Consider the following 13,981-nt stretch of genomic DNA (forward strand, 5'->3'; position numbering starts at 1 on the left):
GTTGTCAAGATGTATTCTATAATCCAGGGGCTACCAACTGACTGTTGAGCATACCTGTGCTCTCTACATTTTTCAGCATTTCAAAGAAGAACTTGAGAAATAATTTGTCAGCTATAAATCTAGATCCAACCTGCATGCTCCTTAGCTATTCTCATTTGAGGGGGAAGAAAAGAAGAAAAATTAAAAAAGAACCCTTAACTGGACCACATACCCTGCAGTCAGAGATTGCAAACAGGAAATGCTATGCAGCTGGAGAAATCTTTCCTTTGCTTCAACAGTTCTGAAGCAATAACTGCCCTGTGACTGTTAACGGGGACTGAGGCTCGTATGCGAGCTACAGAATTGTCCAAAGGCTCATGGAAGAGGTGTGGACAGTCCTGGCTGGACCAAAATCCCTCTGGGTACCTCATTTTAAAAGAGGTTTTACATATATTTTCTAAACCTGAGCCTACACTGAGGGTCTTGGAGGTATGGTTCAAATAGTTTTCCTTGCCCACTGAGAATCTATTTCAATCCACCAGTTACTCCTTTCCCGTCCCATTTCGTGGTTTGGTGATTAAGTAAGTGGATGCAGTCCTCTGTTGACTCCTTAATTTCTTTCCATGGATCACAGGCAATGATGGCCTGTTGCTGGCAGGAGAGCAGGCCTAGCAGTGTTTAGCAAGAAATAACTGCTTTCTTTGCAATGACTTAAAAATAAAAAAAGACAACATAATTTTGGTTCTGTATATTTAACCAAATGACTAAGAAAAACACCTAGAAACAGCTAAAATTCTAAAAGTTCATCCTTTCTTTTCCTTCCTCTTCTTTTTTCCCCTTTTTAACAAGGAAGCTGCATTGTAAAGAAAGCCTTTATCATTAATACGTTAACTACTAAATGATAATAAAAATAGAAGGAACGAAAGGTACAAAGACATGGAAACAAGAAACAGTCTATAATCCAGAAACAACAAGTAATTTTTTAAAAAAGATTTTTAAAATTTATCTGATAGAGAGAGGGGGGTGAGGGAAAGAGGGAGAAGCAGACTCCCCGCTGAGCAGGGAGCCCAATGCAGGACTCGATCCCAGGACCCTGGGATCATGACCTGAGCAGAAGGCAGACGCTTAACCGACTGAACCACCCAGGTGTCCCTCAACAAGTAATTTGTTACGTCTGGAGCTGGCTTTGATTATGAAGGCATCTTTCACTAGAGGAAGGATGAATTCATCGTAACTGGTAAATCAACTAAGGAAATATTTCTAATAAAAAAAAATGCTACTACCTACAAAGCACATGCTGTGAACCAAATGCTCTGAGAGGTACTTAGCACCAAAGCCTGTGCGCTTAAAACCTGGCCAGACACATACTAAAGACATCAACAAACTAGATCATGTCCACATTTCTCTGGCTTCTTGCCACTAAGAGGCAGCATTCCCCAGCCATAGTTACACGTGACAAAGAGACTGGCTTCTGAGGGGAAAGAGCTCATCACTGCATATTTCGGGAATACAGACAACAAAAAGGACTTTAGAGGGGGAAACTGAAAACACAGAGAAAGACCGGTTTGGTAAACCTATCAAAGTGCAGAGGACCTGGGATTAGAGATCTGAGGGCACAGCAGAGAAGTGAGGGCTTGCGTTTTGCTGGGTACATTGTTTTACACTGAAATTTTCATATAATGGCTGTATCATTCAAGATTTTACTCCACTCTCTCTCCCTGACCAGAATTTGACAATTTATATTTCTATGTAAACTTTCCATTTTGGAAAAATTACAGACTCCCAAAAAGTTGCAAAAATAGTCTAGAGAGGTCCCTTGTGTCGTCAACCAGCTTTCCCCAAGAGCAACGCCTTACAAAGTTAACAGCTTACACAGGACATTATCAAAACCCAGGAAGCAACACTAGCCCGAGATGATCAACTAGGCTATAGCCCTAGGTCTGTAAGGTCTATAGCCCTTGCCTGAAATTCACCAGTTTTGCAGGCACTCAGTTTTTGCTATGTCTGTGTATGGTTCTGTGATATTTCACCTCAAGTACAGGTGGGTACAACCACACCACAATCAAGTTAGAGAACTGTTCTATCAACACAAAGGAACTCCCTCAGGCCACCCCTTTAAAATCGTGCCGCTGACCCCTTCTCCAACCTCTGGTAATCACTGATCTGTTCTCCATCTCTGTAATTTTAGATGACCTGGACTTTTATCAGAAAAATATACAAATGGCAATGTTATCTTGATGAAAGTCACCCTTTTATGGAACTTGCTCTTTTCACTTTAAGGTGTCAACAGAACATAGAAAGCAAAAGACAAAAGACCTTGTTTGTACATGGGTAGTCCCACTGGACAGTAAGCCCCGGGTCCTCCTCCTGCCCCAGTACCTAGGTTGCCATCAAACAGATGTCCCAGGATGGGCTCTCACCACAGGGGAGGGACAAGGGCTGAACTGCCAAGGATGATGAATCCATCACAGGGCGTTCTTTGGAAAGTCACATCCTCTCAAGCTTCTGAATCTACAATTTGTCCCAACTAGGGGAAGTGCAAATGCTCTAATGCCAAGAGTAAGTGAAATCTAGTGAAATACAAAGTTGGTTAGAACATATGATTTCATCTATTTGGGGGGGAAAAGGTGCAGAAAAGAGGACTAGAAAGATAAACCCCAAATATTAATGATGGTTATCTCTGGGAAGGGAGAATATAAAGAAGAAACTGCAATTTTCTGTTTGGATTCTACATTTTCCCCACCAGGTACGTGTTCTTTTATAATAAGAAAAAAATACATAAATAAAGTCTCCTGCAGTGGCTTTTAATGCCACAGCAGTATTAATATTAATGCAGTCTGTTAATACAGTAACAGCCAGCTGTGTGTGACTCAAGAACCTTCTCATGTGTGTGGCATGACGATCCTCACACAAGCAGAGGGCACGGAAGGCATTTCTCCTCATTCTCCCGGTGAAGACAGTCATGCTTCTAAGTCAGCCATGTTATTAACCCACTCAGGGCCAGGACCGGAATCACAGCAAAGCCTTTGATTTCTTATGCCAGTGGGCCTTGAGGCGTGGTCCACAGGCCCCTAGAGGTCCCTGAGGTCAAGTACTTTCATAATAATACTGAGATTTTACCTGACTTTTCCACCGTTTAGACGTTAGCACGGACAGTACACAAGTAACGGAGGTGAGACGGCTGGTGTCCTGATGTGAACCAAGGTCACTGTATTCTTCATGGTCACGCTCTTGTGGGGGTGGGGGGGTGAGAAGGCTATTTTCATTTACAAATGCCCATGATGAAACAGTAAAAATTACTGGTTTGTTTACATATTAACCCCTGAGTATGTCTTTCTTATATTCTGTTTGATACAACAGGAAGTATGCACAAACCACTCTCAAGGCACACCAAAATATGACGGTTATCTTGAGAAAAAGCACTTATGCAGTATTTTAAGTTGCAAGCTAAAATAGCTAATTCTGTTTGTCAACTTCCCGTTTTTCATTTTTTTAGAGAGAGAGCGCAACAGGCGGGGGGGGGGGGGGGAGAGAATCCCAAGCAGGCTCCATGCTCAGTGTGGAGCCCAACGTGGGGCTCGATCTCATGACTCTGAGATCATGCTTTGAGCTGAAACCAAGAGTCAGATGCTTAACAGAATGAGCCACCCAGCTGCCCTTTCCTCTGTCTGCTTTTTAATGGGACACCATTTTTTTCCCTTGAAAGAATGACGGACAAATTGTGGTACTGAGATGTGGGTATTTGGCAAATATTTTCTCAAAAATGAATTAAGTGAGCCTGTCACACATATGGTTTCAGATTCACATTGCTATTAACTGTAAAGAAACTAACACTTGTCAAGTTTTGACACAGCATCAAAGAAGAATATTGATAATCACCTGAATTCTTAAAGTACTCCTCTCGCTTCCTAATACATAGCTGTGTATTTTTTGTCTACTTCAACCAAACAGCATATTGCAACAAAATGAGTTAAAAGACTTTTAAATCTCTCAATTTCAAATTATAATACAGTACTATGGATAGAAATGGTCCACATTAACAAGAACTCCTCAGTGTCCTTGATCATTTTTAAGACTGGGGTCCTAAGACCACAAGTTTGTGAGCTCCTAGCTAATGCTCTCTCTCTTTCCAATATATCATAACTCACTGATGAAGAAACGAAAGGGGAAAAGTAGACAAGAAAGAATTTTCAAAGCTGAACACATACAGGGGTCGATGGCTACTCTTACAGGTTCTAGCCAAGCCAGGTGGACCATAAGCATCCATGACCTATAAAGGCAATGCCGTTGGGGGGCAGCATCGCTGAAACAGTGCATGTCAGGGAACCTGGAATCAAGCCTCCACTCTATTTCCCAGGCATATTATTTTTTAGAGATTTGGTGCACTTATCTGTAAAACGGAACAGGACAATTCATACTTGCCTCTACCCAGGGAGTTGCCATAAAGATCAAATGAGAAGATGCAATAATAAAATAATCATAAATTAGATACAATTATAAATAAGAGAATAAAAGCTTGTATCGGTTAAGGAAATATCACATGTCAAGCACTGTGCTTCGTGACTCAATCCTGTGATCTCAATGAAGTCCCACCGCTACCAGGTGACAGATAAGGAGGCTAGCACTAGAAGTTCAGCCATTCGCCTAAGGCAATAAGGCTACTCTGCTGGGAGCTGGGCTTCCAGGTCTGATGGAGACCCAACTTCTACCCCACAACCCCTTCCTCGTCCATTATGAGGTGAAACAACTTTCTCCAAAAACTGTCTTCTAGTATGTGGAGGGGAAGGGCAGGAAGAAAAGCGAGTTACTTTAAACCTGACTTGGTCCATCGACTCTGGTACGGGCTCGCAGGGTAAATGGTTACCACTACGATTTCCTTGCAGGCCTCAGACGTCTGCCGGTTAGCAGTCAGAAGCTGGACAGAACAGACAGCTTCGGCCCTGTCTGATGTTAACACCAACATCTGTGCAGCTCTCAGGAGTTTTCACAGCCCCTCCCACCTGATCACCAAACCCTCCACAGTTACTGAAAGCGAGGAAACGAAAACAAACGTCTACGTCGTGATGAGATAGTTATCATCACTTAGTGGGTCATATTTCTCAGGACCAAGCCTTTAAAAATTCCTCAACATGATACACTCGCAATACGGATTACTTACAAGCAGCACGATGAAAGTTCTTCTTTTTCTAGAGTTAGTCAAAAGCAGAAAGCTAGACCCCCAAAACCCATCCTTTCTTCTATTTTAAGTAATGTTTTAATAAAAACTATTAAAATACCCATCATATGTACTATCTTAATTAGAAAATGACATTTTTCAGTATGTACCACAGACCCTGGAATACAGCAGACAGTTGGTATTTGCTGGTTGGATTGAGGATACAATTTAGAAAGACTAAAAATACCAAAGTACCTTCTTTTATCCTACTCCCTAAATTCCACCTGTAACCATTACTGACTCATGTTTCCAGACTCCACTAGTGGAAGGGAACAGGATTTTTGGGACTCTCCTGAGAAATACTCAGAACTTCGACAAGCTCCTCATCTGGGCACTGGAGGTGCTGCAAGCTGGCCAGGAACCCTCTCCCTCCTGGGGGCGTGCCTTCCTCTGAGCCCTCGGCTCTATGGCCTGGCCCCATCCGCCTGTCTGGTCTGCTCTATCCTTTCCTGGCAGAACATAAAAAGGGAAGCAGCAAGCTGTTGAAACTTTTGTCAGATTGTATATACTCCTGGGACTGGCTTTTTATTCCATCGGGAGAGTGTTCCCTTAGTAACCAACAATAGTACAAACGGATTCTTCTACCTGTTCCCTCATGAGGACCACCACCACTCTCTTCAAAGGGAAAAATGTTTGTTTTTGTTTAATTAAATGAATCGGGCCTTCTAGCAATTTCTATTCGATCTTAGACTCCTAACCCTTAGAGGAGAGCAGACAGAGAAGAAAGCCTGCAGCTTGGAGTATGTTTAGGGGACCAGCGTGATCAGCATTTCTCGCTGGGGACACACAACCACCAAAGCAGACGACAGAGGCAGCGTAACAGAGTAGTGTGCGAGACAGCGGACTCGGGTACACGTCACTTACTAACAAGATACCTGGGCAAGTTAAATAATAATGCGCCTCCACTTTCTCATCTGGATTGAAGGTATAATAACCACAGGATTGCTGTGAAGATGCCACATAAGAAATCTACACATGCACATTGCCAGGTTCATCAAAGGGTTTAAGAAATACCAGTGGTTTCTGTATGGTGGTCAGCAAATGTATTACTGGGTAAGCAAATGCAGATGATAAATGATGCCCGAGGGGCCTCTGCCTTGTGGGGCCGACACGCACTGGGGGCAGGAACCCACAGTGGAGGGGAGTGTAGGAATGGATGGGTCCAGGAAACGTGCAAGTGATGAATCTCGACTAAAGCCAAATACATTTGGTGTCCCAGAAACCAAAGGTTAGCAAGATATCCCTGTGAAAACACCTAGCTCGGGGGAAAACAGAACTTCCTCCGTGAGCAAGTCTGTTACCAGTTATTACCCAAGGGAATGGTCGGAGCCCTGTTTCACTTCCTTTCTTCCCACCACACAGCCTTTGAGCAATGCCATCAGCAGAAAGACAGGCAGTACCCAGAGGAAGGAGAAATGGGGGCCCTCTTCTGAATACAAGAGATTTAAATACTCTAAGATTTATGTAGATATCATGGATTTGTCAAATAAACCTCAAAGTGTAGGAACGTATGGGTCCTAAGTTCAAAATTACCCTTTATGAAGTTTTGGAAAGTCAGACCTATTTCTATTCTCAACCTTTACAATTAGCTGTCACTATAGGAGACTAATTCAATGGCATAAACCACCAATTAGACGTATGCTGTGAGGAAGACAGACATAGGCATGTATTTATCTAGCATGATAGGAAAAAAAAAGAATATTCTGATTGGTCAAATATCCAGGTTAATACACTACAGAAAGGTCATTTTCATTTTTCCAATACTGTGTACTCGTCTGTAAACTAGACATTTGTATCAAACAGATTTGTGACAAGAGTCTCCTATAAGGCCAGAGAAGCCTAGCTAATAGAAAAAGTAACTGAGCCAGGTTCAAGACAGCTTGACCTTAGTTCTTAAAGGAGGCAAAGGTGTCAGACTAAGAGACTGGGGAAGAGGAAGAACCAGCTCCTGTTCTTCAGGAAAGAGACGAGGAAAAGTATGCTATGGTTTTCCTTCGGCACCAATTCAACCTGCCTCCCTCTATCTCTTGGGACTCTGGAGAAGACAGACTTGCTTAACTGAATGCGTAAGGAAAGTGTGGGTGGTAGCCCTACTCAGAATGAACCTTCCCAGTGGGAACAGGGTGTGAGGGTGGGAATCCAGACACTAGTGTCTGTCACAGAGACCGCCTCACCCCCAACTCCGTGTCTGCCTCCCGGGGTCAGCACCTCTCATGTCCCAGATTTTTAGGGAGTCTTCCTGTCATCAACTTCTGTAACCATGGATTCCCCCAATCTCAAAATCTTTTTCTTGGTAGGGGGTTTTAAAAGGATGTGAGGAACTGGGGAGGTTCATTATTTGTAAAGCTGGGACCAAGGTGCATGCCCGTCTTCATACAAGTGAGGTTTAACACTTGCAAGGTACACTTCCAGAGTACGTTCGACACAGAAATCATCATCACTCCTGCAACTAATTAAAAAGCAAAAGTTACTAAAAGCTATATCTAAAACAAAACCCGAACCAAAACAGTGGCAGAATGTGCAAGACAATTCAGGTTAACCAGTTTCAATGACTCAAGAAATCTAACCTGCTATCAGTGGAATCGAGGAATTCTACAACGGTATATTTTTTATATGTGACTCCATACCTGAGACTTTTTGTTTTTTATTTTTTAATTTTAATTTTTTTTCACCCCCAGGACTGGGGGTTGCAGAGAAGATACTAGATTATTCTCTTTATCTTCTTAATTGCACTTTGGTCAGGCTGTAATTTTTAAAAAGTCCCTTATGCCATGGCTTACCAGATTTTTCAGCAGTGTGGACAGTTCCTTTGTAAGAGTAGAAAACTTGACAAAAGCGGTGCCAAGATCTGGGTTGTCTCGACTTAAAAAATTACTTCCAAACTTGTCAAGAACTTGTGCATAGTTTTCTTCATTTTGTACGTGCTCTAAAAAAGAAGGAGAGAGGAATCTGAGCTCTTATTTGCCATAATGACGAGTTATTTTGAACCCTGATTGATCACTAGAAACTCTTAAAAGGAAAGCAAAGAGAAACTGCATCAATTATTCATTGCATATGTCCAGAGGTGGTCAGCGGGGCACGAATGTCTTCACTCTATTAAAGGAGGTTTCCCCTTGTTCTTCTACAGTGTTCAGTTCACCTGCATCCCAGTTAATCCATGGACCCCCACAGGTGAGGGGTCAAATTACCATCACAGTTTAAAGCACACTGTATTTCCATTAAGATACTATGACTATCAGGGAACAAGTAGAAAATTCTCCTTAGAAAATCAACCTTGGGGCACCTGGATGGCTCATTCGGTTAAGTGTCTGCCTTTGGCTCAGGTCATGATCTCAGGGTCCCAGGCTTGAGCCCCGAGCTGGGTTCCCTGCTCAGTGGGGAGTCTGCTTCTCCTTCTCATTCTGCCCTTCTCTCCCACTGATGCTTACATGCACACCCTCTCTCAAATAAATAAATAAAATCTTAAAAAAAAAAGCAGTCTTGGGGGGCGCCTGGGTGGCTCAGTTGGCTGAGCGTTCAACTCTTGGTTTTGGCTCAGATTGTGATCTCACGGTCGTGCTCTGCACTCCGCAGAGTCTGCTTCCCGTTCACTCTCTCTCTCAAATGAATAAATAAAATCTTAAAAAAAAAAAAAAAAAGAAAATCTATCTTGAAATGCAAAAGAAGAGGCGCGCCTGGGTGGCTCAGCCTTTAAGCGTCTGCCTTCGGCTCAGGTCATGATCCCAGGGTCCTGGGATCGAGCCCCATATCAGGCTACCTGCTTGGTGGGAAGCCTGCTTCTCCCTCTCTCACTCCCCTTGCTTGTGTTCCCTGTCTTGCTGTCTCTGCCAAATAAATAAATAAAATCTTAAAAAAAAAAAAAAAAGAAATGCAAAAGAAGAATCCATGGATCCTAACATGTTTCTTTCTCTGCAACTCAATTTCCTTCAATTCTGTCTAAGCCTCAGGTCTGAGGAGCAGCATTTTTAACATGTTTTTTTCACACATGATCTCTTGGTGCAAATCGTGCAGGTGTGGATCAGGTGGATTTATGTTTTAAGTTTTGGTTTCACCACCTATAAGCTTGCTATCTTATCAGTTTTTTAACTTTTATGGCCCATCAGAGCCATTAATACATTTCCTCACTTTGAGCTTCAGTTTTTCAATCTGTAAAATGAGACTAATACTATCTTACATGATGGTGGGGCTGATGAGCTGATATTAAGTATCCAAAGTTTCTCAAAAGAGTGAGTGTTCCATAAATAACCACCACTCCCACCTCCTAGAAACACCTTCTCTCCCTGGCTTCCCAGATAACATACTCTCATGGGTGCTCCTTTCCAATGTCTTCACTGGATCTTCATCTCCCTGATCTCCTCAGGTTGGAGAGCCCCGGGCCTTTTTTCTTTTCTATCTATGCTTACTCTCTTGGGATCTCACCTAGTTTGTGGTTTTGAATAGCTTCTATCAGCTGACAACTCCCAAGTTGATGGCCCCAGCCCAGACCCCAACCCTGAAATACAGACTTCTGTATCAACTGCTGTTCAATACCTCCACTGGGATGACCAACAACGCTCATCTCAACATGCTAAAAGCAAACCCTTAATGCTCTGCCCCAACCCTCTTTTTCTGTAGACCCTTGTATCTCAGTCAGCTAACGGCAAATACACTCTTGTAGATGTTCAGGCTGAAACCCATCAGAGTCATACTGATTTTTCTCTTTCTCATACCTCAGATGCAGCCCACTGGCAAATCCCACCGCCTTTGCCTTTAAAATACAACCAAAATCTGACAACTTCTCACTACCCCCACAGCGATCAACCCCATTTAACATCATCTCTTGCCTTGACCACTGCAAAAGCTTCGTACAAAAGTCTCCTTATTGCAGCTCTTGCTCACCTACAGTCTACTATCAAGACAGCATCCGGTGTGATTCTGTGAAATTGTGCGTCAGATCTGTGACTCTTCTAGCAGATGTTAGCACTTATTACAGAAACTCAGGCGCCCCATCCTTGTGGGCTCTGGGAGGCAGTACCGCACATCTCTACACCCTTAAGGGAAGCAGGCATGGAACACGAAACACACTGACCACGGAAGTACGAGTGGAACCGAGGGGCACTACTTCCATGGGGAGGCATTTCAGATGCCTGGACTCCCCACTTCTCTCTTTCTTTGTGGTGGAGGATAGGGAAGCACGGATTTGTATGCAGGCCCACAGGAGATGCATAATATTTATTGAACGAATTAACAGTAAGCACCGAACAATATCATGTCTGGCAAAATCATCTCTCTAAAGGCTTCCTTCAGTATCTCTTTATAAAGCCTTCCCTTAGTTGGCAATGATCCTTCCTTGCCTGTAATTCTCTGTACCTCTTTTGCAATATTTTCCACTACATCACATCATGTTTGTGTAAGTACAGATCTTTCCTTGCCACTAGACCACAAGACGCAGGGATTACCTCCGGCTCATCTCTGCGTCCCCACCCAACAAATACCACTGTGCTTGTTTTCCCTGAGCCGTTTAAGGAGTGAGGGATCAGTAAATATTTGTTGACTTGGATTTGTTGATTTCCTTTTCAGGAATCTCAGAAGCATTCCCTTCTCAAACCTCCTAGATTGCTGAATAACCGAGAGGAAAATCTAAAGTACTGCGTTCTCGAATACACTCTCGATGACTGCTTGGCAGCCACGGGCCCTCACGGAACAAACCGTGAATCTGCACAGGGGAGCGGCCCAAGAAGAAGTCTCGAAGCACGGAAGGAAACAAGTGTCACAGCGCTCCAGCGAAATGAAGTGAGGCCCAGCAGCCTTCCAATCATCACCGCATCAAAAATTCATGATGCCTACAGTGGATGTCAGCATTTCAGGCTGAGATATTAAAAAAGATAAAATGCAGCTCTGGTTACTGCCCAAGTAACTGAGGGAAGTGGCTCGGAAAAACACAAAAGGAAGGCCACATCAGCTCGACAGACAGGATGCACATGTTTGATATCCACATAAACTGGAGTTAATCCTGACACCTTCTGTCTGAGGCCAAACAGCCTCAACTCACCCCAGAGAATCCCACCAGACCCAACACCCTCCTCTGCTTTTGGAGGCCAGCAAAAAAGCAATTGAGCTGCCTGTTCAACTGTGTCCAAAGGTGTGTCTCTGGTAAAACAGAAGGATAGAGGATTTTTGTTTGTGTGCTTGGAATTAGAAAATATTGCAGATGACCTATATCATAATCTTTAGATTAACAGAATACTCATGTACCGACCAACCAGCTTAAGAAATAAAGTGTTACAGAATGCTTCCTCTCTCTCCCAATCCCAGTCTCTTACCCTCCCCCCGCCCCCCTCCCCAGACAAAACGACTCTCCTGAGTTTGGAACAGCATGCAGAGTTTAGAAAGAATTACGAGAAGCTCTTAGACTATCAGAAATGACGGACTCATCAAAAAATCAGACAGACTTGGCTAAGGCAGACACAGGCCTCAGGACGGGAGCACTAGCATTTGTCGAGAACCTTCTCTGACCCAGATGCTTTTTACAAGATCATATTTAACCCTCACCAGAACCCTGCAAGGAAGAATGAGGCTTAGGGGGAAGATGGAACATCAAATGCGACATGAGAGAGGTGGAAGGTGAGACTGGTAAGTAAGTATAGGAGAGGTCATGAGTCCTGTACGCTTTGCTAATTCCATAAATGAACAACCATACAGTTGACACATATATTTATGTGCATAAGTATGTGTGTGTATGTTTATCAGATATATGTATATATGTGTGAAATTTCCTAGTACAGATACATCTTAAAATGTGTCTGGGGACAGTGCTGATAGTCCTGTTGAGGGCAGAAATAATGGGAATTAACTGTAAGGTGCTTAGAACGGTGCCTGGCATGTAGCACCTGCCTCCAAAAACAATCAGTCACTATCACCTCTAGAGCCAGGATTAATTATAATACAGAGAGATGTATTTAATATCAAACAGCACAGGAACACGTTTTACATTTTTAGTTTTTTTTTTTGCATATATTACAAATCTAACAGTGCCAATTCACTAGCAAAATTCTGTAAACTCATGCATCCCTTTGTACAAAATGAAGGGTTTACCAAGCAGGTTTTCGGCAGGTGCAGAAGGACAGGGCAGAGAGACAGGGTTTTGGTGGAGGACAGAACAAGGGGCCTACCACAGAGCACAGCAAGCAGATAAACGAAAGGTAAATCAGGCATTTAGGGAAGAAGAGAGAAAAACAGGGTTTTGGTGGGGAACACTGTCACAGACACAGGTGTGACTGAATAGGAGGGTTGATGAGGCAGAAAACAGCCTGATGAGGACCTTTCAGGGAAGAGGATAAGCTCTGTTTCAGGATCCTTAGTCTACCTAAGTACCAGCAGACTTCTGGGAAGTTGGTAAAGTGGGTGCTGGGGAAAGGAGGTGAGGATGGAGACTGTATAAAAGTAAAGAACAAGGAAAGAAAGAAATCTGATCCAGCCATTACGGAGATTCATGCTTTCAAATATCTGTAGGGAATTTCTGGCATTCACGGTATTGTTGCAGAGTGTAAGACAATTCTAAGAGCTAGGTGACTCCTTTCAGTTCTGAAAAAAGGACAAAATAATACAGTTTTACCAGCTGAACCAGAAAGGGCCACTTAGGATTTCAAGTGCTGGCATTTCTTTGGGACGATGACTAACATATACTAATCACCTAATATGTTCCATGCAGCTTGAAAGGGCTTTATATACATTTCAACATTTAAGCCCCATAGCAATACCAAAGCAGTGATTTACTATTTCAGTAATAATAGCGGTAATAGCTAGTTTGTGGAGTACTCAATATACGCCCGTCACTGCACTAAGCACTTCCCGTCCATTGCTTCATTCACTCTTATTAACAAGACTAGAAGATAAGTACTGTTATCATCCTCATTATTTAGATGCAAAAAACATGCCCAAGGTCACACAGCTCCTTCAATAAGGGAATTTACTCTTAGGCTTTTTTAAGATCTCAGAGCTGGGGACTCTCTTCCACATCCTAAAGTGATTTGAAAGATGTAGGATCAAATCCCAGGTCTATCACTAAACCTGTCCTGGTGTTTTGGTCAAGTAACTTACTTTCCTAAGCCTCACCTTCCCCAGCTGTAAAATGGACATAACGATGTATTTACCTCACAGAGGTATGGAGATTAAGTTACTGCATGCCAAGTGCATAGTGCACGATAAGCTCAATAAATGTTTGTGACAAGGACAACAGCGATGACAGCACCAGGCTGCCCATCAGAGGCCACTGCGGGGGAGTCAGCCTTGCATCCTCAGGCCAGCGACAGAGGCTTCTAGCAACACTCCCAACTCAGGGACAGCCCTCAGGGTATATGTTCCCAGGGGCTGGTCGTAACAAGTGCCCTGAGAGTACATTAAAATTCAATATTCTTTTTTTTTTAAATTTTATTTATTTGACACAGAGAGATACAGTGAGAGAGGGAACACAAGCAGGGGGAGTGGGAGAGGGAGAAGCAGGTTTCCCACCGAGCAGGGGAGCCTGATGTGGGGCTCGATCCCATGACCCTGGGATCATGACCCGAGCCGAAGGCAGACGCTTAAAGGCTGAGCCACCCAGGTGCCCCTCAATATTCTTTTTTTAAACAATATTCTTTAAAAATGGGGCACTTGGTGGCTCAGTCAGTTAAGCGTCTGCCTTTGGCTCAGGTCATGATCCCAGAGTCTTGGGATTGAGTCCCACCATCAGGCTCCCTGCTCGGCGGGGAGTCTGCTTCTCCCTCTCCTTCTACCTCTCTCCCCTGCTCATGCTCTCTCTCTCTCTCT

At 43.4% G+C, this 13,981-nt stretch overlaps 1 protein-coding gene across 5 annotated transcripts in view; it reads right to left on the reverse strand.

The window, feature by feature from the left end:
• Window positions 1–13,981, reverse strand: part of ASAP1 (ArfGAP with SH3 domain, ankyrin repeat and PH domain 1) — a 340,245-nt gene that overhangs the window by 116,936 nt on the left and 209,328 nt on the right. For all 5 annotated transcript variants that reach the window (XM_026495401.4, XM_026495402.4, XM_057307952.1 and 2 more), the window contains one exon: window positions 7,975–8,120. In XM_026495401.4, coding sequence (XP_026351186.1) covers window positions 7,975–8,120 — 146 coding nt within the window. The remainder of the gene's footprint in view (window positions 1–7,974; window positions 8,121–13,981) is intronic.

Source organism: Ursus arctos, unplaced genomic scaffold (genome assembly GCF_023065955.2).
Source record: "Ursus arctos isolate Adak ecotype North America unplaced genomic scaffold, UrsArc2.0 scaffold_6, whole genome shotgun sequence".
In the NCBI taxonomy this organism is placed as follows: domain Eukaryota; kingdom Metazoa; phylum Chordata; class Mammalia; order Carnivora; family Ursidae; genus Ursus; species Ursus arctos.